This window comes from Aotus nancymaae, unplaced genomic scaffold (assembly GCF_030222135.1).
Source record: "Aotus nancymaae isolate 86718 unplaced genomic scaffold, 86718_ANA_hifiasm-v0.15.2.pri h1tg000025l, whole genome shotgun sequence".
Lineage (NCBI taxonomy): Eukaryota > Metazoa > Chordata > Mammalia > Primates > Aotidae > Aotus > Aotus nancymaae.
This window is the reverse complement of record NW_026988438.1, coordinates 32,566,735-32,588,876: the sequence shown is the minus strand read 5'-3', so window position 1 is coordinate 32,588,876 and position 22,142 is coordinate 32,566,735. Positions and strand designations below refer to the sequence as shown.

Genomic DNA, 22,142 nt, shown 5'->3' with positions numbered 1-22,142 from the left:
AACCATTTTTTAAAACATAGCAGAAACAAATGCAAAAAAATCAAGATTTCAGTTACCTCTGATGAGGTGGCAGAAAAATGAGAAGATTCTGTGAGGTAAAGGAGAGTAACATATATACGCAGGTGAAAAAAATAGATAATGCTGTCATTCTTCTTAAGTTTGGGTGTTGTGTTAATGGCTGCTTATTTTATTATAACACTTCAAGGTTCAGAAATTAATTATATGACTTTTTTTGTAGGTATCAAATAAGTAAATTAAACAAGCCAGTCAGCAGGATGGAGTAGTGTGTGAGGGCATCCTGTTTGCCATCCACACAGCCATCTGTTGGTTGCTGGCAGGAGTGTGCTTTTGGCATCTGGAAGCTGTTGTTTACTGTATGGTGGGTGCCAGGAGGTATGCTGAGTCCCTTAAGTGAGAAATGAAACACTTGCTCAAACTTGGAACTCCCAAGTACACATCCAGTAATCACACACCGGGGAGCAGACTTCATTCAGGGAATGCATAATTTATTTGTACTTAAACATTCCTTTACTGTTTGACAATGTAGTGATCCCACTGAGAGGTACCAAGGATTCACATGTGTTATTTTATAAACATTTTTCTTCATGCCCATCACGCTGCAGAAAGCTGCCAAAGCTCACGCCTTAAGTTCACTGAGCTTCTTTGCCACAGACATGGAGGCACACACATTCTCAGCTACATAGGTAGAATTAATGTGTCTGATCTCACTTGGCCTCATGTGAGAAAAGTCACAAATTTCATCCATCTTTCTGGTACAGTTTCAGGAGTCCTGGCAGCTCTTGCAATTTATAAATGGGGTAACTTTATTAATTCTAATTAAGTGTCAGAAATGAACATAGAAAACCTACAGAGGGACATTTTCCTTAATAAGAAGTGTTAACACCATGTGATCTTAGCTTGTGTCAAAGACAGTAGTTATACTGGAGTCTAAGGTGTTATACTGTTTTGAAGAATAATAAAAGTACACTGAAAAGGAATTTTTTCATTCTTTTTAAAGATAAATTTTAGAGAATAAAAATCTATGCTTGCTCTCCCCACAATGAAAATAAAGATTTATAAGTCATCCAGAAAATATGGTCAATGTAAACAAGATGGTAATCTAGATACCCTTAGGTTTTGGTTTATATTGTCAACTGAATGTGTTTATCACATGAATCAGATAATTGCTGTATCTCCATTTTACTTTCTTCAAATTTGTTAATAATTTCTCTGGCCTACAAGATCATTTTCTTGCAAATTAAAAAATAACTTTTAATAAACTAATTGAAGAAGGCCATGTGCATATATATGATATATAAACATATATGTGTATAATATATGTATACAATACATACATATTATATATGTATATAGTAATAGTAGGCACATATTCAAATACATATATATATGGAAAAAGATTTTTTTTTTCTTTAGAAACAGAGTCTTGCACTGTTGCCCAGACTGGAGTGCAGCGGCATGATCATAGCTCAGTGAAGCCTGGAACTCCTGGACTCAAATCCTCCCACCTCAGCATCCTGAATAGCTGGAACTACAGGCATGTGCCACCAAGCCCAGCTACTTTTTTTTTGTTTTTAGACAGAGTCTAACTCTGTCACCCAGGCTGGAGTTCAGTGGTGTGAATTGGCTCACTGCAACCTCCACCTCCTGGGTTCAAGCAATTCTGCCTCAGCCTCTCAAGTAGCTGGGATTACAGGCATGCGCCACCATGCCCAGCTAATTTTTGTATTTTTAGTAGAGAAAAGGTTTCACCATGTTGGCCAGGCTAGTCTCAAAACTCCTGACCTCAGGTGATCCACCTGTCTCAGCTTCCCAAAGAGCTGGGATTACAGGCATGAGCTACCATGCCTGGCCTGCGTTACCATGCCTGGCTTGTGCAGCTAATTTTTAAATTTTTTGTAGAGACAAGGTCTCACTATGCTGCCTAAGGCTAGTTTCAAACTCCTGGGCTCAAATAATCCTCCTGCTTTGGCTTCTTAAAGTGTAGGGATTATAGGCATGAGTCACAGCATCTGGCCAGGAAAAGAATTTTTTAAAAACTGCCTACTATTCTTAGACTATTTAGCAGTGGGTTTATAAAAACAGCTTTATTAAAATAATTTTCCATTAGATTAATTCACAAGTAATTTTTTTGTTTTTTTGGAGACGGGGTCTCCCCGTTTCTCACAGGCTAGAGAGCAGTGGCACGATCTTGGCTCACTGCAACCTCTGCCTCCTGGGTTTAAGCGATTCTTCTGCCTCAATCTCCCCAGCAGCTGGGATTATAGGCGCACACCACAACATCCAGCTAATTTTCTGCATTTTAGTAGAGACAGGGTTTCACCATGTTGCCTGGGATGGTCTTGAACTCCCGAGCTCAGGCAATCAACCCAGCTTGGCCTCCCAGAGTGCTGGCATTACAGGCTGTGTGCCGCCATGCCCTGCCCACATGTAATTTTTAAAACTTATGATCATCAGTAAAGAATAACACTGCACACAGCATGATACCCATGTGTTCTTTTGTAGCTTAAGGGTCTGGTCACTCTGCTGGGACCATTTCTTACACAGTTATTAGTGCTTCCCTTTATAACATTTTGATTCTTGAGCACCATGATTATACAATTCCATTCATTTATTCATGAATTTATTCAACAAATATTTATGAAATATTTGAAAATCATACTGTGAGATGCTATTCACTTCAGTGCTGGGCTATAATAGACAAAACCAAATATGACTCTTTACCTTACAGAATCTTCTGTCTAATGCTAAAGATATTAATGAAATAATAACCAAAAATGTTTATAATTATGAAATGTGAATAAAGTATGTGGTGCTGAAAGATTATAATAGAAACATGCCTTAATTTGGGAACATCTCAGAAGGGTTTCCTGAGAAAGCAATGTTTGATGTAAAGAGGACCTGGTCTACAGTATCAGCCATTTGAATCTCATTTTCCTTAGAATTCTTTTTAATGCCTGGTGTTTTGTTAAAGTTACTCTCTAATTACTTTCAAAGTCATATGATTAGTTATAATCAAATTCACAAAAACCAATTGAATACCTACTACATGATGAGTAGCATAAGAAAGTACTAAAATAAAGTTCTTGCCTTCAGTGAGCCACTTAGGGAAAAAGTACAACATAATAATATAAAATAAAACATAAGCAAAATAAGAGATATACAAACTAGAGCACAAAAGAAGGAAATCTTTCTTCTAGTTAGAAGTAGATTCTACAGCATTTGCACCGAGCTTGTGGCATATATCTTGGGCCTTGCAGTATAGATAGGAGTTTGAAGATAGAAATGGGGGAAAGTATTTCCATACGATGTAGGGATGGGAAAACATGAAGCATATTCTAGAAATTATGGGTCTAGTTTGAGTTCTGTAAGAGGAAGTGGTGAGAGTTGTGGCTGGACAGTTAGACTGGAATCAGCCTGTGACAGTCCCTGATGGCCATGCGTTTGTATGGACTTTTGAAAGTAGTGGATGAGCCAGGCTTGGTGGCTCCACCTGTAATCCCAGCACTTTGGGAGACCCAGGGGATGAATCATTTGAGGCCAGGACTTCCAGACCAGTCTGGCCAACATGGTGGAACCCCATTTCTACTAAAAATACAAAAATCAGCCGAGTGTGGTGGCTCATGCCTGTAATCCCAGCTACTCAGGAGGCTGAGGCAGGAGAATCACTTGAACCCAGGAGGCAGAGGTTGCAGTGAGTAGAGATTGTGCTACTGCACTCCAGCCTGAGCGACACAGTGAGATTCCAGCTCAAAAAAAAAAAAGGGAGTGAGAGAGAAAGAAAGGAGAGAAGAAAAGAAAGGAAGGAAGGAAGAAAGAAAGGAAGGAAGGGAGGGAGGAAGGAAGGAAGAGAAAGAAAGAGAGGAAGAGAGAAAGAAAGAGAGGAAGAGAGAAAGAAAGAGAGAAGTAGATGATAGATAACGCCTTAGATGTGTGCATTCAGCCCTGCTCAGCTCTCCTACCCCATACTGTGGCTCTGGGTCAAGAACATGATTAACTCTAATATCTCCTGTCCATTTCTGTTCCTTAAGCTGGGTAAAAGTGAGGCAGGCAAATTGTGTGCATTTGGAGAAACACAGAGGGACTATATCCTTGAGGTTAGGGACATTGTCCTATTCATATTGATATGCTCAACACCTCACATAAGACAGGCATTCGATTAGTGATAAGTAACTGTTAGTTCCCATATTTACCTACTCAGTCAATAGGTAGAAAACAATAAAAGATCAAAGGCCATATATTGCCCTTTTTTCAATTACATTTTTAATTACAAGACACTGAGCAGACATAACCAAATACAATGTACTTTATTGGACCTTGGCTTGAAAAAAAATAGGTACAAAAGGAATTCTTGGGACATTTAGTGAATTCTGAATATGGCTCATTTATAGGAAGAAATTATGAAATTATTATTCATTTTCCTAGGCGTTTGCAACTAACTTTCAAATGTTCAGAAAGTACACAAACGTACATATAAGGCAAATATATAAAAATATTACTAATTGTTGAATGAATCTGGATGATGATATGCAGTTACTCATTTTACTATTCTTTTAACTTTTCTTTTCTTTTCTTTTTTTTTGAGATGGAGTCTTGCTCTGTCGCCCAGGTGGAGTGCAGTAGTGCACTTGACCTCCTGGGTTCAAGAGATTTTCCTGCCTCAGCCTTCCAAGTAGCTGGGATTACAGGCACATGCCACCACGTCTGGCTAACTTTCATATTTTTAGTAGAGATGGGGTTTCACCATGTTGGCCAGGTTGGTCTTGAGCTCCTGACCTCAGGTGATTCACCTGCCTCGGCCTCTTAAAGTGCTGGGATTACAGGCGTGAGACACTGTGGCTGCCCTTAACTTTTCTATATGCTTGAAATTATTCATAATAAAAAATAAGGAAGGTTTTCATTTCAAAAATCAGTGTTTGTAGTGGCTAGTAAAGAAACAATCTCTGGCCTATCTAGGAAAACAGTTTTTACTGAACAGGTAGTGGACAGCTCACAGATCCTCTGGGAAGGCTTGAAAATCATACTGGGGGACCAGTCCTTCAAAGAACTACTCACCTTGCTCCCACTGTCCACACAGCTGGTTCTGCTAACACTGATGCTACAATTATTGTCATGTCTCCCTCTGGAAACCCAATAGAGTTTCCACCAAGCTACTGCCTCTCCTGGGCCAAAATGAATTCTGTAAGTAGCTAAGTGGTGGAGCCTAGGCCCTGATAACAAGAGAGTATGAAAAAACACATTTCTTACATTTCCACTAATTATAATGAAATACAAAATCTGCTTCATAAGGTGGGAGATTCCCCAAAGCAAGGTGGCTCAGATGGTGATTGGCCAAGAACAATAGCAAAGGTCAACTACAGAAGTATGTATTATTGAAGATGAAAGTTATACTCCTTCTCAGAAAGACAGGAGACATATGAAAAGCAAAGGTATACCCCTTTCTAGAAGACATCACAATTTTATATGTATCCTTCCATATATACAAATAGGTATAAGTACATATGTATATATAAGGTACTAGTAAAAAATATATTTATATATTTTTTATATAAACAATAATAATGGTAGCAGTTAACATTATTATTTTTATTACTGAATAATAGCTGTGTACTAGATACCATTTTGAAATACTGCTTATGTAACACATTAACTGCTGATAACACAACCGTCTGAGACAGGTACTAACATTATTACCACTCTAATTTTCCTATAAGGAAACCGAAGTTCCAAAAGTTAAGTAAATATTTAAACTACCCAGGTTTCCAGAACTAGTAAATGGTGGAGCCAGGATTATGAATTCAGATAGAGCATACACTCTTTAAACACAGCTTTTCTAATACCTATTGTTTATTATTTTCCATATTCACTTACAATATGTGATTGTCTACTTCATTCGTTTAATGGCTGCATAATATGAGCATATCACCATTAATCTAACCATTCCCCCATTAATCAACATTTAGCTTGTCTAATTTTTTCCTATTCAAAGTAATATGTCCTATTCAATATTTTTTCTGTATATGTGTATTTCCAAGAATCCTGGAAGTACAATTGCTGGTCAAATAGTACAAACACCTTAAATTTTAAGTATATTGCTAAAGTGTCTTCTAAAAAATTTTGTAGCAATTTACATCCCACCTCTCTGAGTATGAGTGTCTCTCTCTTATCAATCTCTACATTTGTATCAATTTAATGGTGAAAAACATTTCATTGTGTTTAATTTATATTTCCCTATGATTAGTCTAGCTCAGTATCTTTTCATGTGTTCATTGACTATTTATAATTTTTCTTCTATGAATTACCTATTTATATATTTTAATCAATTTTTCCATTGGTTAGTCTTTTTTTGTTTTTAATTTGAAGGTGTTCTTTATTAAAAAAATCCTTTGTCATGTTACTAATGGCTAAACTTTATGTAAACTGAGAACAAAGAATTTAAAAAGCAAGAGATGTGTGTGTGTGTGTGTGTGTGTTGTTTGTATGTGTATGCATTTGTGTGATTAAAAAAATCAATCAGAGATGAAATCTGAAAAAGGCCTGTGGTCTAGTTAACAGTATGGAACTAATATCAATATTCTTGCTTTGATATTGTACTATAGTTATACCAAATATTATCATTGGGGGAAGCCGAGCGTATTAGTTTCCTAGGGCTGCTGTAATAAATTATCACAAACTGAATAGCTCAAAATAATAGGAATCTGTTCTCTCTTAGTTCTGCAGGCTGAAAGTCTGAAATCAAGGTATTGACAGGTCCATGCTCTCTGAAGAGTCTAGAAGAGGATCCTTTCTGACTTCTTCCCCAGTTTCTAGTGGTTGCTATCAAATCTCTGGTGTTCCTGTGCTTGTACATACAGTACTTCAGTGTCTGCCTCTGTTGTCTGTGGTGTTCTCTGTGTACTTGTGTACACAGAGAATACAAGAATACCAGCCACTAGATTACAAGAATACAAGAATACCCTCTTCTTACAAGAATACCAGCCACTGGATTGGGGCCCACCCTAATCCAGTGTGACCTCATCTCCACTTGATTACATCTGAAATGACCCTAGATAAGGTGACATTCATAGGTTCCCGGGATTAGGACTTGAGCTTATCTTTTTGGGGCACACAATTCAACTCAGATACTGGATGAAGGGTACAGCAGACTCCCTTTACTATTTTTTTTTTGCCACTTCCTGTTAGTCTATAATTATTTCAAAATAAAAAGTTAAAAAAACTATCTGGAAAAACACAACAAAATTATTAACAATGGTTACCTCTTTAGAAGATTTCACATTTTATTTAACACACTTCATTCCAGCTTGGCTTTCGTTGGGAGTTAAGACTGCTTGGTGCCGATGCGGGCTGTTAAACCTGTGAAGGGTACCTGAAAAAGATGAAAAAGTGTAGAAAAGAAAAGATTCAGGAAGGGGAATTTTGTCTACTCACAACTTGTCTTAGAACTTGCTATATCACACTAAGTAATCTCAAAAGCCAATTTTCACAATTAATAAAATGTATTACAAATTACTTTCTAAAAATGTTCAGCATAAGTACCTAGTAATAATTTCATTTTTCCTTTTGTCCTCACGGCAGGATCAGCCTACCCATGGTCTCTTGTGAGAATAAAAACATTTCTTTCATCTATTAAACCCAATGCTAAATGGCAATAAATCATCATTCATTGAATTCTGCAACCTAAACTATACCTTACTAAAGAAATTCTAGCCCCTATGCATCATAATTAACATCAAGTAGCAGTAGAAAATTGCAGTACAACAAAGACCTACATGGCAGCAACCCTACTTGGTTGGAACTAAATGAACTCTGAGCAATTACTTCAAGGGAAGAAAGAAAAATAAACAAAACAGGCTCTACCTATGAAGCTAAATGAAGCGATAGAGTGGTTGTGTCAGTCTGAGTCCAATTAGTAGAGAGAAACCACACAGTAATATGAACAAAGAAAGTTTAATATGAAGAATTATTAACTATAACAGGAGATTGGAGTAACAAGCTAACAGGACTAAAAGAAGCTCTGAAGTATATAAGAATGGCAGATACAATGAGAGACACTACCCCTAGGTCTGAGATGGAATGTCCAAGCAAGATCACCTCTCAGGGCTGACACTGAGGCCCTGGAGATGGCACGGCTGTGGGTCCCTGAATGGAGTCCCACAGAAAAGTCTCACAGAGAAGTCCTTGTGTTGCTGAGCTGGTGAAACTTGCTGGAAATTCACCTTCTGGAACTTGCCAGAAATCTACCATCTGGAACTTGCTGGACATCCACTACCTGGAACTTGTTAGAAATCAGCCCTCTGCATCTTGCTAGAAATATGCCTTCTGGAACTTGCTGGAAATAGATGGAAGATGAGGGAGTATAATATAGGCAATTCTTTCTAGAAGCAAGGAGGTTGCTCATGAAGCCAAAAGACAATAGGAGTTGGAGGGAAATAAGGATCTGGGAAAGTTTTTAAAAATTGAAGAGACTTCAGCATGTTTAAAAAGACAACGGAAAAGATCTAGTGGAGATGGGGGCTTGAATAGAAAAATGAGATCATGTAGAGTTCCTGAGAAGGTGGGAGGTGTTGGGATCTGTGAAATAAAAACATATTTGAGCCTAAACTTTGATTTAGCCTTGATTAAAATTAAACATTTGAAGATTATCTTAATAACATTTCCTTAAAATAATTTTTATTAACTTTAAGTATCATTGATACACAGTGACTCACAAAATACAGGTATTTAATAAGAAACATTGGGAGGGAAGAATCTTATTGGCATAAGTACCTTAAGAATTCAAAGTACTTTTCTGGCTGTTACTCTTCTCAGTAAGATGAGGAAGAGAGGTTAGAGAATATTTACATTCTAGTGACCTTTCAGTTGCACAAGGAATAAAGAACACTGTTAGGAGCCAGTGGGGCAAAGGTCTTACTGAAATATAAACCTCTGAAGGCTCTGTTTCTTAATAACATAAATTACAGTTTCTCTTTTTGATAGTGCAAGAAACTTCCCAAAACACTGAATTTTAACTTCGAAGTTTCTGCTTAGTATTTCCAGACATAAACTTTAGTGGTAAAGCATGTGATGACCACAAAGTCTGTAATACATTTTTATAGGAAATTGTCCTTAATGTGCAAGTTAGGAAGTCAAGGGAGTTATGGGTATTGGAAGTCATGTTAATGAAATGATAGCCCATGGACTCTAAGTTGGATACTGGGGAAAGTATTAAAAGAAGAAAGCTTAATGGACTGAGATACCGATGTGTTTGAAAAATAGTTCTGCTGGGCATATTTGAATGAGTAAGTTACACTTTAGTTGCCTACATTTTCATGGGCTCATTTCTTTTCTTCCCTTTGCTATCATAAATTCCTCTAATGAAACAACCGTGTCTTTTAAATATAGTCAGCATATTTTCCCAAACAAAACACAGGACAACTGCCTAGAAACTACTTGAAACTGTAGTTGCTCCAGAAAAATCATGGGTTATTCACTGATTTACTTTCCAATAATTCTTTCAATAGATCTACAATCCCTTATTCACCATTTTGAAAACTAAAAAGGTCTGAAAATCAAATGTTTTCTTAACATTTGGTGGCAAAACCTGTTTGACTCATTTGTCATTAAAACTTGACCTGAACCCAAGGGCAAAGTGACAGAACTTGACCTGAAAAACCTGATCTTAACTGAAGTGAGGCTATACACTTCATTTATCTTAGTGTGACATTGATAATTTTTCTGGAAAAAAATGTTGACTATGGGTGCTGCTCCAGATGTCACATAAAACACACCTCTCTAAAGTCTGAAAAATTCTGAATTCTGAAATCCATCTGGCAGAAAGATTTCATTTAAAGGAAGTGAATCAAATCTCTTCTAGCTGTAGTCCACTGCCATACATAAAATAGGCTAATTTGTAGAAATTCAATTAAATCCGGGCACGGTGGCTCATGCTAGTAATCCCAGCTCTTTGGGAGTCTGAGGCAGGTGGATCACCTGAGGTCAGGAGTTCGAGACCAGCCTGGCCAACATGGAGAAACCCCATCTCTACTAAAAATACAAAAATTAGTGGGGTATGGTGGCGGGCACCTGTTATCCCAGCTACTGGGAAGGCTGAGGCAGGAGAATAGCTTCAACTGGGAGGTGGAGGCTGCAGTGAGCTGAGATCATGCCACTGCGCTCTGACCTGAATGACAGAGCAAGACTCTGTCTCAAAACAAAAACAAACAAACAAACAGAAAACAGAAATTCAGTTAAATAAGAAGAGGATGTCTATCTTCGTGGGAAAAACGTGGTCTAAAAATTAAAAGATTACTAAAATGAATGAAGCAAGTTAAAATTCCAGAACAAATATCTTCCTGGGAAAACAAGGTCTAAAAATTCAAGAAATTATTAAAAATAACAAAGCAAAAATACCTTTGAAAATGCCTTTCGAGATTAGCCTGACTAACATGGCAAAACCCTGTCTCTACTTAAGATACAAAAATTAGCTGGAGGCGGTGGCGCATTCCTGCAATCCCAGCTACCTGGAAGTCTGAGTCTCCGGAATCGCTTGAACCTGGGAGGCAGAGGCTGCAGTGAGTCGAGATCGTGCCACTGCATTCCAGCCTGGGCAATGAGAGCAAAACTCGGTCTCAAAAAAAAAAAAAAAAAAAAAAAGAAAATGTCTTTCAATTATGGTTTTTATTAAGCAGACTGTTTTTCTGATTTCATTAACTGAAAATTAGTGGTAATTAAAAATTTATTACATGTAATCATTAGGAATGTGATTTAAAAATACAAAGAGTGACATCTAAGACAAATTGTGGTTATAAAGTTCACTGCTATGTTTACATTTCTTAAGGGACACAGTTATTTCTACTAGTAGAAGGTTGCTACCAGTAACCCGAGTGAAATGTTGATTATTCACACCTATTTCTTCATCTGGAAAATAAAGAGACGGACTAAATGAATGAACTGTGAAGGTTCTTCTGAAATTCTATGATCAAGGATAATATCTAGCACGTGACCAAATTCAAAAATGTCAATATACAGGAAACAAATCAGTCTGTAAATATTGAGAACCTGTATTATCAAAGCTAATGTCATCTGAAATACGTGGAAGATGAAAGTATATGAAAGATAATTTTGAATGTTCTGTATTTAGAATGTGCTTCAACATTTAATGCTATCTAATTTACATATCCTTTCTGGTGCTATTGCAAGTTTTATCATGGTTTTATGGCAACAGAGGAATCTGATGAATTCGAATGGGACATTCTTGCTTCTGTGGAGTTACAATTCAAACTGAATGTCTAATAATAGGAAGGCAATATATACAACAGGCGAAAGTGATTTTAGAAACAACGGAGAACGGGGGACAGAATTCTTACACGGAAAATGGTACGCATAACAAAAGCAGGTAACTCACAAAAATGCGGGTGGAAAAGAGGCCTCTGCTGGAGCCAGAGCAAACAGAATCAGAGAGCAGTAGAGCTGAAAAGCTCCTGGGACAACCTGGGATTTCGGTGAACAAAATTTGGCAGTTTTTAAAAGCACAGGACTGGGACAGGAGTTGAGAGACAGCCTTGGAGTTCAGTGAGTTGAAGCCCAGCAGTGTGGTAGAAAAGAGGCCTCTGTTAGAGCGAGAGCAAACGGAATCAGAGAGCATTAGAACTGAAAAGCTCCTGGGAGAACCTGGGGTTTCAGTGAACAAAACTTGGCAGTTTTTTAAAAGCACAGGACTGGGTCAGCAGTTGAGAGACAGCTTTGGAATTCAGCGGGTTGCAGCCCTAGCCGTGTGGTCACTCCCTTGCTTCTCTGGCTATTTCCTTATCTATAAAATCTGTGGGTTGGTTTAGGCCGACTGAGATGCTGGCAGGGACACAGTACTGTTTACGGACCTCTTAGCTGCCCTTTCCTCATCGCTGGCGAGTTACTTAAACCTCGGTGTTTTTTCCCACTTCGTATGTCAAAATAATAATATAAAATCAGAAAAGTAAATCCAAACGCATTGTTTGCTGCGATTAAGTCGCTGAGCGAAAATGGAAAGGACGAAAGAAAGAGAGAAATAGCCTGTCCCTGGGATGATACCACCTGGGTCCAACTTCGCGTCCTGCAGCTGAGCGGGCTGGGGGCGTGTCGTCGCTGGTGGGCGGGGCGAACCCACCAGGAGGCGGAAGAGACCGCCCTGTGGGCGGAAGTGACGCAACGCCGGCTGTCGGCTGTGAGGGGAGGTGTAGCCGGTCTGTGGAGGCAGGCGGTAGTGGCGGAAGAGGTTCGGCGGCTGATGGCGGATCAGGATCGGAAACCTGTCTAACTTTCTCACTCGGTCCGGGAGTCCTTCCACTGGGTAAGGTGCCTCCCCGGTCCACTCCAGCGCCTTGTGCGGGGCGGACCACAGCTGGATCTTTTAGGGCTCGTGCTTACATCCCTCAGCCCCTGTAGTGTAGGGGCCTGGCCAGTCTCGGGAGAGGTCTCTGGTGACGAGGCTTTTCTTCTCGAGGACGAACCTTCCCTTCCGGACTGCGATTGTGACGGGGTGTGGGCGACTCGGATCAGCCGTGAAGTTTTGGAATAGCAACGGGTGGCCGCCCCACGCGGTGGGAGGCCCGCGGGACAGGCCTTCGCGATTTGGGGGAGGCGTGTGGGACGGGGGCCCTTTGGCTGGGGACGAGTGACGCTGGCGACCCTCGAAAAAAAAGCTTGTGGTGTCTAAGTTTCAACTCTGGGGTGGCTGTTTCGAGGGCAGTGTGTGTGCGCTACTGTCGCAGTAAGCTGAGAAAACACGTAGGTCGCGTCCAGGAAGGACGGTTGGGTTTGTCTTTGCGGAGAGAAACCCAGCTGTTTTGGTTTGAGTCGCCGGTGGCGAAGGGGGCGGAGACTCCCTGCACCGCCTACTTTTGAGGGCCGAGGGCGGAGTTGACTGTTCTGGCTGCTCGCCTGCTTCACCTGGAATCCATTCCCCATCCCGCCCCAGTACCCTGCAGGTTCGCCAGGTGTAGACCATTCCCGACCGATCTGCGCTCCTGGCTTAGGGAATCTGTGGCTAGAGTTTAGCGTGCACGCGCTTGTGTGTACACCTTAGTAAAAAGAGCTTAGCGTGTGTGTGTGTTCACACCTTGTTGGTAAAAGTTTTGTTAGGAAACACTGGCGTTTGACTTTAGACATACTTAGTATTAGATTTTCGGTTTCACACAGTGGTTATGAATTGCTATTGTTAGGATTTAGATGGGAAAATCAATCTTAATTTTTCAACTGTCTGCATTCTGCTAATGTTAAAATTTTTACGAGCTGTGCACGAACAATTACTAGTTATAATTTTGGTGCTCAATTCCAAAAGCATTTAAAGAGATCATTTGAGTAGAAACTAAAAGTGGGTCGATTCTCCTCAAAGTGCTTTTCGGGTTTAGGGAAGGAGCTGAGGACAGCCTTTCTCCTTTGTTCTGTTCTTTTCAAGGTTAAACTTGATTTCTTGAAGGATTGTTTGATGATGCCGACTTCTAATGAGGTTTTTTTTTTTTTCCCAAACTGCTCAACTATAAAGAACATCTTGTTGTAGTTTTTGCTTTCTAGCCATCACGTTCTGTTTTTGTTTTGTTTGAGTCTGTCGCCCAGGTTGGAGTGCAGTGGCGCGATCTCTGCTCACTGCAACCTCTGCCTCCCGGGTTCAAGCGATTCTCCTGCCTCAGCCTCCTAAGTAGCTGGGATTACAGGCGCGCACCACCATGCCCGGCTAATTTTTGTATTCTTAGTAGAGACGGGGTTTCACCATGTTGGTGAGTCTAGGCGATCCGCCCGCCTCGTCCTCCCAAAGTGCTGGGATTACAGGCGGGAGCCACAACACCCGACTCATCACGTTCTTAAATTGTAGACCCCTGTTTACAGTTCTCACTGTAGCCGTGTTTATCGAATTAACCAGTAAATACCTTTTCCATAACAAAAATAACATTTTGGAATTCAAAATTTTATCCTTTTTAATGATGTTAAAATAATTATTAAAGATCCCAATGACGCTCCTTGTATACTTCTTTTGGGAGAATTTATTATATTCTTTTGGATTGGATATGTAAAATCTGGGCTTTATACATTTCTGTCTTTTTAAAGCTTATTTTGCCCCAAATAAACCTTTAGAAGACGGTAAAACTTTACCCTAAAATATATGGGCCAAGATCATAGCATTTTAGAAACCAATTTATAAAGTCTAAAAAGTAAATAAAAGTGGTGTGGGTGACACCTGGACAGAATGTCGTGGCACTCAGGTGTAAAGGATTCTGGAAATAGGGATATTGGCAAGGGTGCAAATTAATAGACTGGGGCTTTTGCTTCTGCCTCCTAGAAAGAATGCTGATAACATTTTTTGGGAGCAGAGGTCTGTTTATAGTTTTTTTTTTTTTTTTTTCTTCTTTTACAAACCACCCCCTCCTGTTTATAGTTTTAAGTCTGTCTTTGAGCCACAGTATGAATAATTGGAAACTATTTGAATGCTGGATATTTTTTCCTTTCGTATGTTTGTCCCAGAGGACTAAAGTTTGGAGATAATTCTAAAGATTTTTTAGCTGAGGATGTGAAAAACTTTCAGCAACTTTGTCAACCGTTACCTGAATTATAAAACTTGTAAGAGTAAAAAGTGTTCATACTCTAAAATGCAGTTTTTCAGCTGCAGTGGGTCATAAGTAGAGTATTCCTAATCCGTTTCATTTCTTTATTTGCTTTGGTTTACTATTAAGGAAATTTTCAAACATAAACAAAAGGAGAATGAACAGTAAAATGAACTAGCATTTTACTAATCTTGTTTTATTGCCCCTTCTAACATTTTTTTTTCTTGGAGTTTTCAAAGCAACTCTTAGACATCAAGACATTTCACTTACAGTTAGCTTAGCATCTTTAACTGGTAAGGACTTTAAAAAAACATACAATCACCATAATTATATTATCACACATAACAAAATTACCTTCTTTTTGAATTCTAATTGTTAGGACTGGCAAACTATATTTATATTTATCTAAATTAAAAAGCTTAATTTGAGGGCCGGGCGCGGTGGCTCACGCCTGTAATCCCAGCACTTTGGGAGGCCGAGGCGGGTGGATCACGAGGTCAAGAGATCGAGACCATCCTGGTCAACATGGTGAAACCTCGTCTCTACTAAAAATACAAAAAATTAGCTGGACATGGTGGCGCGTGCCTGTAATCCCAGCTACTCAGGAGGCTGAGGCAGGAGAATTGCCTGAACCCAGGAGGCGGAGGTTGCAGTGAGCCGAGATCGCGACATTGCACTCCATCCTGGGTAACGAGCGAAACTCCGTCTCAAAAAAAAAAAAAAGCTTAATTTGGCTTCATATGTTTAATGTAGAGAAGTTCTTACTATGATCTGTTTTTTAGTACACTAAGGCTTAGATTTTGTGCTAAAGTAAAACAAGTATTGGGAACCACTGGAAAAATACTACCACAAAAGTCAAATCTGTTTTGGGTTTGAAAAAGTTCCAAGAGGAGTAAGTAAAGATAACATTGAGATGCTTCCCACCCTGACCCCATGTTTATCTTAGCTATATACATAACTGAGTGCTCACTTTGTATTATCATTTTTAAAGACATTAATGCATTCCCAAAATAATACAATTAGAATTTAGACTGAAGACTTTCTAATATACAGTTTACAGCATAACACACATAAAGGAATTCTAGAGGCATTAGAACTTTAGGGAATGTAGGAAACCTGGAAGAGGTCACTGTAGTCAGCATGTGTATGCATTTCTGACTTTGTTTCCCAGCCAGATGTGTCTGACCCCTTAATTGGTGATTGGACGTTTTTTACTTACCCTTGGCTTGCCGACTTACTATAATCCTGTTTGTGGAGATGCAGTTTAGAGAAGGAGAATCAGAATTTGGCATGGTAAAGCTGCTTGCTTCTACTTCCCTTTTGGTGTAGGGACTGTACCTCTCTCCAACTGAGAGGTTTGTACGTTTTCTCAGGATATTAGTGAAGCTACACTTCCCAGGCATTACCACAAGGTGATGCAGTGACTTTGCATATTATTTCTCCACTCTCGTGTGACCTTGACATTCTGAGTGAATTCCAACATTTTTATAAGCTTGCCTATCTCTTCAGTCTATTATCCATAGGAGGAGTGAATCAGAGAAACTATGTGGGAATTAGAAATTTAAAATGGGTTAATGACATAATTATATTTAGATTGCATTCATCCATGTAAACTTTTTAAATGATTAGTAGCTATATTATAATAAGAGTAAAAAGTGACAAGGTACTAGAATAACTTTGTAAAATATTTCTATAATTGTAGCAATGAAATTTTAAAAAGATTGGAGTGTTGGAGAGACATTATTGAAGGCTATTAATAGGATAATCACAAATTATTTTACTTTTCAGACTTATAAACATTGTGAATACTATATTTAAAATGAAATACTAGTGTTTTATATTAAAAATGTGAAATTTGGGATAGGGCTTAAAAATGGAATTTCTTAATAGGGCTATTTAAAACAAAATAATATATTTATATATACTTGTAAAAATTCAAACTATAAATTGACATAAAATTTAAAGTCCTTAAGTCTTCTTTTTACACATATCCCTTATAAGACTATTAACTCTATAATGTATACTTCTTGAGTTCCTTTTGATGCATTTGTAAACATATACAAATACATATATGTATATCTACCAGCTATTTTGTACCTCAAAAACTTCTGCGAACTAAAAGTGTAAGGCTGGATTGTAGATTTAAAAAAAAAAAAAACTGTTATAATTGAGGTTAACAAAAGTTGAAACACTGTTGCCTTGTTTTATTAAAAAAAAATAGTTTCAGCTTTGTTGGTTTAATTTACTTTTAGGAAATGACATTAAATTTTAAGAAAAAAGTATTATCCTTAATCAGCTTTTGATTAAAAACATGGGATGTATATTCTAAGCTAGTTTATTTTCTTCTTACTGAATATCTTCCTCAAAGGAAGCATGACTATTCAATCTCTTAATACAAAAATATTACTTACTCCCTTATTTCAGTTTTGGTAGCTGTATTTAATAGATGTTGGTTCAGTTGATTTAGCTATAGTTTATTTTGTTGGTTGGTATCTTATAACCAGTAGTGATTTTTTTCTTTTTTTTAAGGACTGTTATTGGTGGGTTTTTTTTTCCTTTGTGAAGCCACTTACTTGAAAAGAGATGATCATTAATGACTTCATTAGTATCATGATACCTCCCTGGGAGCCCAAATTAGCTGAGACAACTCAAAGAAACAAAATAATAGAACTCTTAAGTTATTTTAGGCAGAGTTCTCCAGTGTTTGTAAATGCTACCTTTTCATTTTTCTGATGGCTTTAGGTTACCAGGTGGAGAGTATTCACAGTTAACTCTTTCCATGAAATATGTTGCTGGTAGTAAAGTCCTTTTATTAGTGCAGAGGTAAAGAAGGATTGCTACTGAATATACTCTTTACCTTGGAATCCTTGCAAACCTCAGGTAGGGAGAGGCTGACAACTTAGCCTGATATTCTGCAGTGGTTTCCAGGTTCATGATTGACAGTGTTTTTGGGATGTCCAGTATATTCAGTAAAGCAGGACTTTGGCCATAACAGAAGCAGAGGGGACACAAGAAGAAAGTTGATATATTTTAAAGTGCTTATTATTACAAAACTTAAAAAATTTGCCTTAGTATTTCAAACAGGTCAGCAAAAGAAAGTTGTAAAAACATGCTTTTTTAGATCTTCTTAGCAATAAACCTTCTTACTAATGGCTAAAATATGAGTAGAACCTTGGTGCTGTGATTGCTCTGTAGAAACTTCATTGATTTGTGAAGTAAATTAAATTAATTTAATTAGTAAAAATCTTGCCCCGGTTTTCCCTATTATTACAGAGATGCCTGTTTTAATGACTCCAGTAAGTACGGTTAGGTCAGTCATAGTTTCTTATGTGTACTGTAGAATTAGTGATTGCACTGAGCTTGTGACAAACTCTGCAGATTTATTTTTTGTGTAAATCCTCATTTGTTTCTGTTTTCTCAAAAATAGAGCACAAAATAGGGAAAACATTTAGATCTTGCAATTTTTAGAATCTACTCTCACCATTCGTCTGCTATCCAATGCTTGGTGTTTACTAAGCCAAGTGAGCATTCATGAATCTCTAATAGATTTTCAACGGTATGTATTTCATTAACACTACACTTTTATTTTTAAACTTAAGTTTATTTTAATCTTTAAACATGTGGAAAGGGCATGTGAATACTAGAAGTCAAAGTAGGATCATTGGACCTAGAATGAAATGATAGGTTTGTAATAGGTAGAGAAGAACAAATAGGCTGAGCCATTTCAAGTAGACCTGCTAATATTTTACATGATTTGAGAGAATTGAATAAGCTTGTGCCAGAAGCCCAAGAAGACAGGCTGGGTCTGGGATCTGTGGAAATAAATGAGAGGTAGTAGTAGAGACTAAGTTGTTGGATAGTGGTTCTCTTTCCAGGTTGCATACACGATTGAGATTACTTGGGGAGGTTGGGGGGCAAGGATATGTATATTCATGTACACACCCACACACACAGGCACACGTGCACACACGTCCAGGTCCCACTCCCAGAAAGTCATTGTCATCTCTCTTTTTTTTTAAAGGCCTCCGATGATTCTAATGTGTAACTAGGGTTGAGAAATGCTGGTCAGGGGATTATGACATAGGGCAGAAATGCAGGCACAGAGATGCTAGCATCAGGTTTTATTATAGGACCCTAAAAACCTAGGGAGAGGGGAAGAGATGATTGGGATGGGCTAGGTTAGGAAGGAAAATGATGAAGCTCAAGAGTTCTACAGAGAAAGGAAAAGTTAATTGACCCATAGCCAATAAAATACTGACTTTTAACTGTTCTTGTTTCTGTTTCTTAGTGTCTGTTACTAGGAGCCAGCAGGTTTATATTGGCAGCATGTGCATGAAAACATCTCTGGTTCATTTGCTTTTGATTGGAATAGAAGCAGAGGGCTAGGCTTTTCAGAAGAGTTGAATTTTTGGTTTTGGTTTTTAAACTTTTAAATGCCCATATAACTTGCTGAGCCATATGGACTTTAATTATTTTACAGTTCGTCTGTATTTTTGAATTTAATCATAATTTTAAGAAGTTCTAGTATTTAAAAAAATATATATTTTTTAAATTATGACATGTAAATATTCATTAAATTTATATTAAATATTATGTATTTTCTGAAGGGATAAGTTTATTCTTAGTTGGTATAATTTAACTTTTATGAATTACTTGTTTCAGATTCACAATGACATCCTTTCAGGAAGTCCCATTGCAGACTTCCAACTTTGCCCATGTCATCTTTCAAAATGTGGCCAAGAGTTATCTTCCTAATGCACACCTGGAATGTCATTACACCTTAACTCCATATATTCATCCACATCCAAAAGATTGGGTTGGTATATTCAAGGTAAGAAAACTTTCTGAATATGTTCTCCATGTAAACACTTTTAATTTTCTTTTAAAACAGATTGAAAAGTAGCTTGTACTGCCCTTGTCTTGACTCTGCATTAAGATTCATTTTTGTAAATATCACTATGAAATTGTTAACAGTGGGGAGTAGATGAAATGAATATTGGGAACTCTTTTTCACCAGATTTTCCTCTCAGTGGTTAAAAAGTTTACCTTCACTCAAGGATTTATGAAACTTTTTTCAGAATCTTTTTTTTTCTATTTTCTCCATTCATTACCTAAAAAAAAATCTTTTTCTTTGGGTTCCTGTATTATTTACTGTTTTTTCTTTTTCCAGTCATTGGAAATAAATTTTATACAGCTTAACAGCCATGTTATTATCCCTTGTATTGTCCTGCATTGGCTTAAATATTGTTCAGATTGTATTACACGGTTTTAGAAGAGTATTGTGTTTAACATGCCTGAATAATAAACTCCTTGATGGGAGGAGTCCCAGTTCTTGTATTTTACCAATGATTTTGTATAATACTTCCTTGAAAATCACGATGATAATTACAGTGGTACACTTTGCTGTGCAGGACATTTTCTGGCAATTTTAACTTTTCAGAATGTAGTGGAAAACTAAAGCATAAGAGTGTCCTCTGAGCAGTCAAAATAATGTTATGAATGTCCAAACTGTAAAACACATTCACTTTTCTCTTGTGTTATTCTGTAGTCTTCCTCAGAATCAGTTTGTTTTATTTTAGTTGTGTTTTTTTGAAATTTTGATTGTCTAATCTGTATGAAGTCAAACAACAAAGAAGAAAGAAATGAGTAGCTGCTAGAAATTAGTCACATTGGAAGTATCTAGAAGTAAAAGTCCAACCTGATAGGAAGGCAGAAAAACATTTGGACCAAACAAAGTTTTGGCATTTGATGACTTTTAGTTCCTTTCTTTGAATTCCTCATTTCTTGATGTTTCTGAGTAGAACATAATAGTTATTTACTGTTTTTGTGTCAGCTTTTTAGGCTTGTCAAATCCCAAAATGGAAACATTCATTGTAACAATTTTATGAAATCAGTGGTAGTTTTTAAATTGTATTTCTTATTTTTTGAGATGAGGTCTTATTCTGTCACTCAGACTGGAGTGCAGTGGTGGGATTGTGGCTTACTGCAACCTGACCTCCTGGGCTCAAGTGATCCTTCCCCGTCAGCTTTTCAGATAGCTGGGATTATAGACACACCACCACGCCTGGCTAATTTTTAAATTTTTTGTAGAGACAGGGTCTCACTCTGTTTCCTACGCCGGTTTTAACTTCCTAGGCTCAAGTGATCTTCCTGTCCCAGCCTCCCAAAGTGCTGGGATTACAGTCCTGTCCCGCTCCCAAAGTGTGAGCCACCACACCTGGCCTCAGTAATAGTTTTGATTTTCATGGGAGATACGGGTATCAAGTTAAAGATACTGATTGAGAACTGGTGTTTTCTGTAGTAACAGTGCAGAGAGGAAGAAAACAGAAATGTGATTGAGGAAAAAGAAGGGCATTTCCAGTAGGAAAATGGTATAGGGTGAACATCCTAAATCTGAAAATCTGAAATCCGAAATGCTTTAAAATCCAAAACTTTTTGAATGCTGACATGATGTGCAAAGGAAATGCTCATTGGAACATTTTATATTTTGGATTTGGGACGCTTAACCAGTAGGTATAATACAAGTATTCCAAAATCTGACAAATTTATAAATCGAAAGCACTTCTGGTCTCAAGCATTTCGGCTAGGGATACTGAATCTGAATAAGCAGAGACTCAGAGGTAGGAATATTCATGAGAATGAGTAAGTCAGTTTAGAGTATAAGCTTCAGTTAGGGAAGTTGTGGGAGATGAGATTGGAGATAAGTTTCATTCTGTCTGTGGAAGACCTTCAGTGTTAGTTTATAAAGACTTTCTTCTAAAGGGCAGTGAGAAGTCTTTGTATATGTGTAGGTTGTTTGAAAAATTATATTTCAAGAAGATGAATTACCAACTTTTTCCTGTAGACTACTTGTTTATTTCTTGTATTTTTTTTCATTTTTTTTAAAGCCAAAAGCCTGTAACTTTCCCTTCAAATCCAAACATCCGTTCTAACCATTTTATTTCTTACATATTTCTAAATCCTTAATATCACTGCTCTAGTTCATGCCTTCCATATTTTTTACCAAGACTATTGCAATAGATCACCTGTTTTGCCCACTTTCATTCCTGTCTTCTTACCTTTGTTTTTTAACTGCTCTTTATAAGCTATGAAATAGAAATCTGAACGTCTTTCTCTTGTTTGAAACTCTTCATTGGTTCTTCATCATCTATAGAATAATGCCAAGACCAAATAACCTAGAGCCATATAGGGCTTCTGTATAAGATTTAATTTCTAGCTTCATTTTTAGTCATTCCTGCTGCTGCTTTTAGGCTTTGGTAGTGCTAAACTATACTTCTTTCCTTGTGCACTTCAAGGGCTGTAAGTTTTCTCTCAACACAAAAGAAAAAAGAATCTTGTGTTTACTATTCTTTCCATATTTTTTTGCCAGGATGAAACTTTAAAACTCAATAGGAAGTTCAAGCATGTAGTAAAAATTCCAGGTAATACAGGAAAGCTCAAAGAAGAAAATAGTCGTGCTTAACACTCTTACTTAGTGTTGACCATTGTTAAGAATTGGTATGAAGCTACATGTAATAAAATAACAAATAATTATACACATGCATAATGTGTGTATAATATATGCACACATAT

General features: G+C 37.6%; 1 protein-coding gene across 4 annotated transcripts in view; it reads left to right on the top strand.

Moving 5' to 3' along the window:
- The first annotated feature begins 12,184 nt into the window (after positions 1–12,184).
- TAX1BP1 (Tax1 binding protein 1) overlaps positions 12,185–22,142 on the top strand; it is a 96,072-nt gene continuing 86,114 nt past the window's right edge. For all 4 annotated transcript variants that reach the window (XM_012447774.2, XM_012447776.2, XM_012447775.2 and 1 more), the window contains exons 1-2: positions 12,185–12,322; positions 19,233–19,401. In XM_012447774.2, the coding sequence (XP_012303197.1) occupies positions 19,240–19,401 (162 nt within the window). In that variant the 5' untranslated portion in view covers positions 12,185–12,322; positions 19,233–19,239. The remainder of the gene's footprint in view (positions 12,323–19,232; positions 19,402–22,142) is intronic.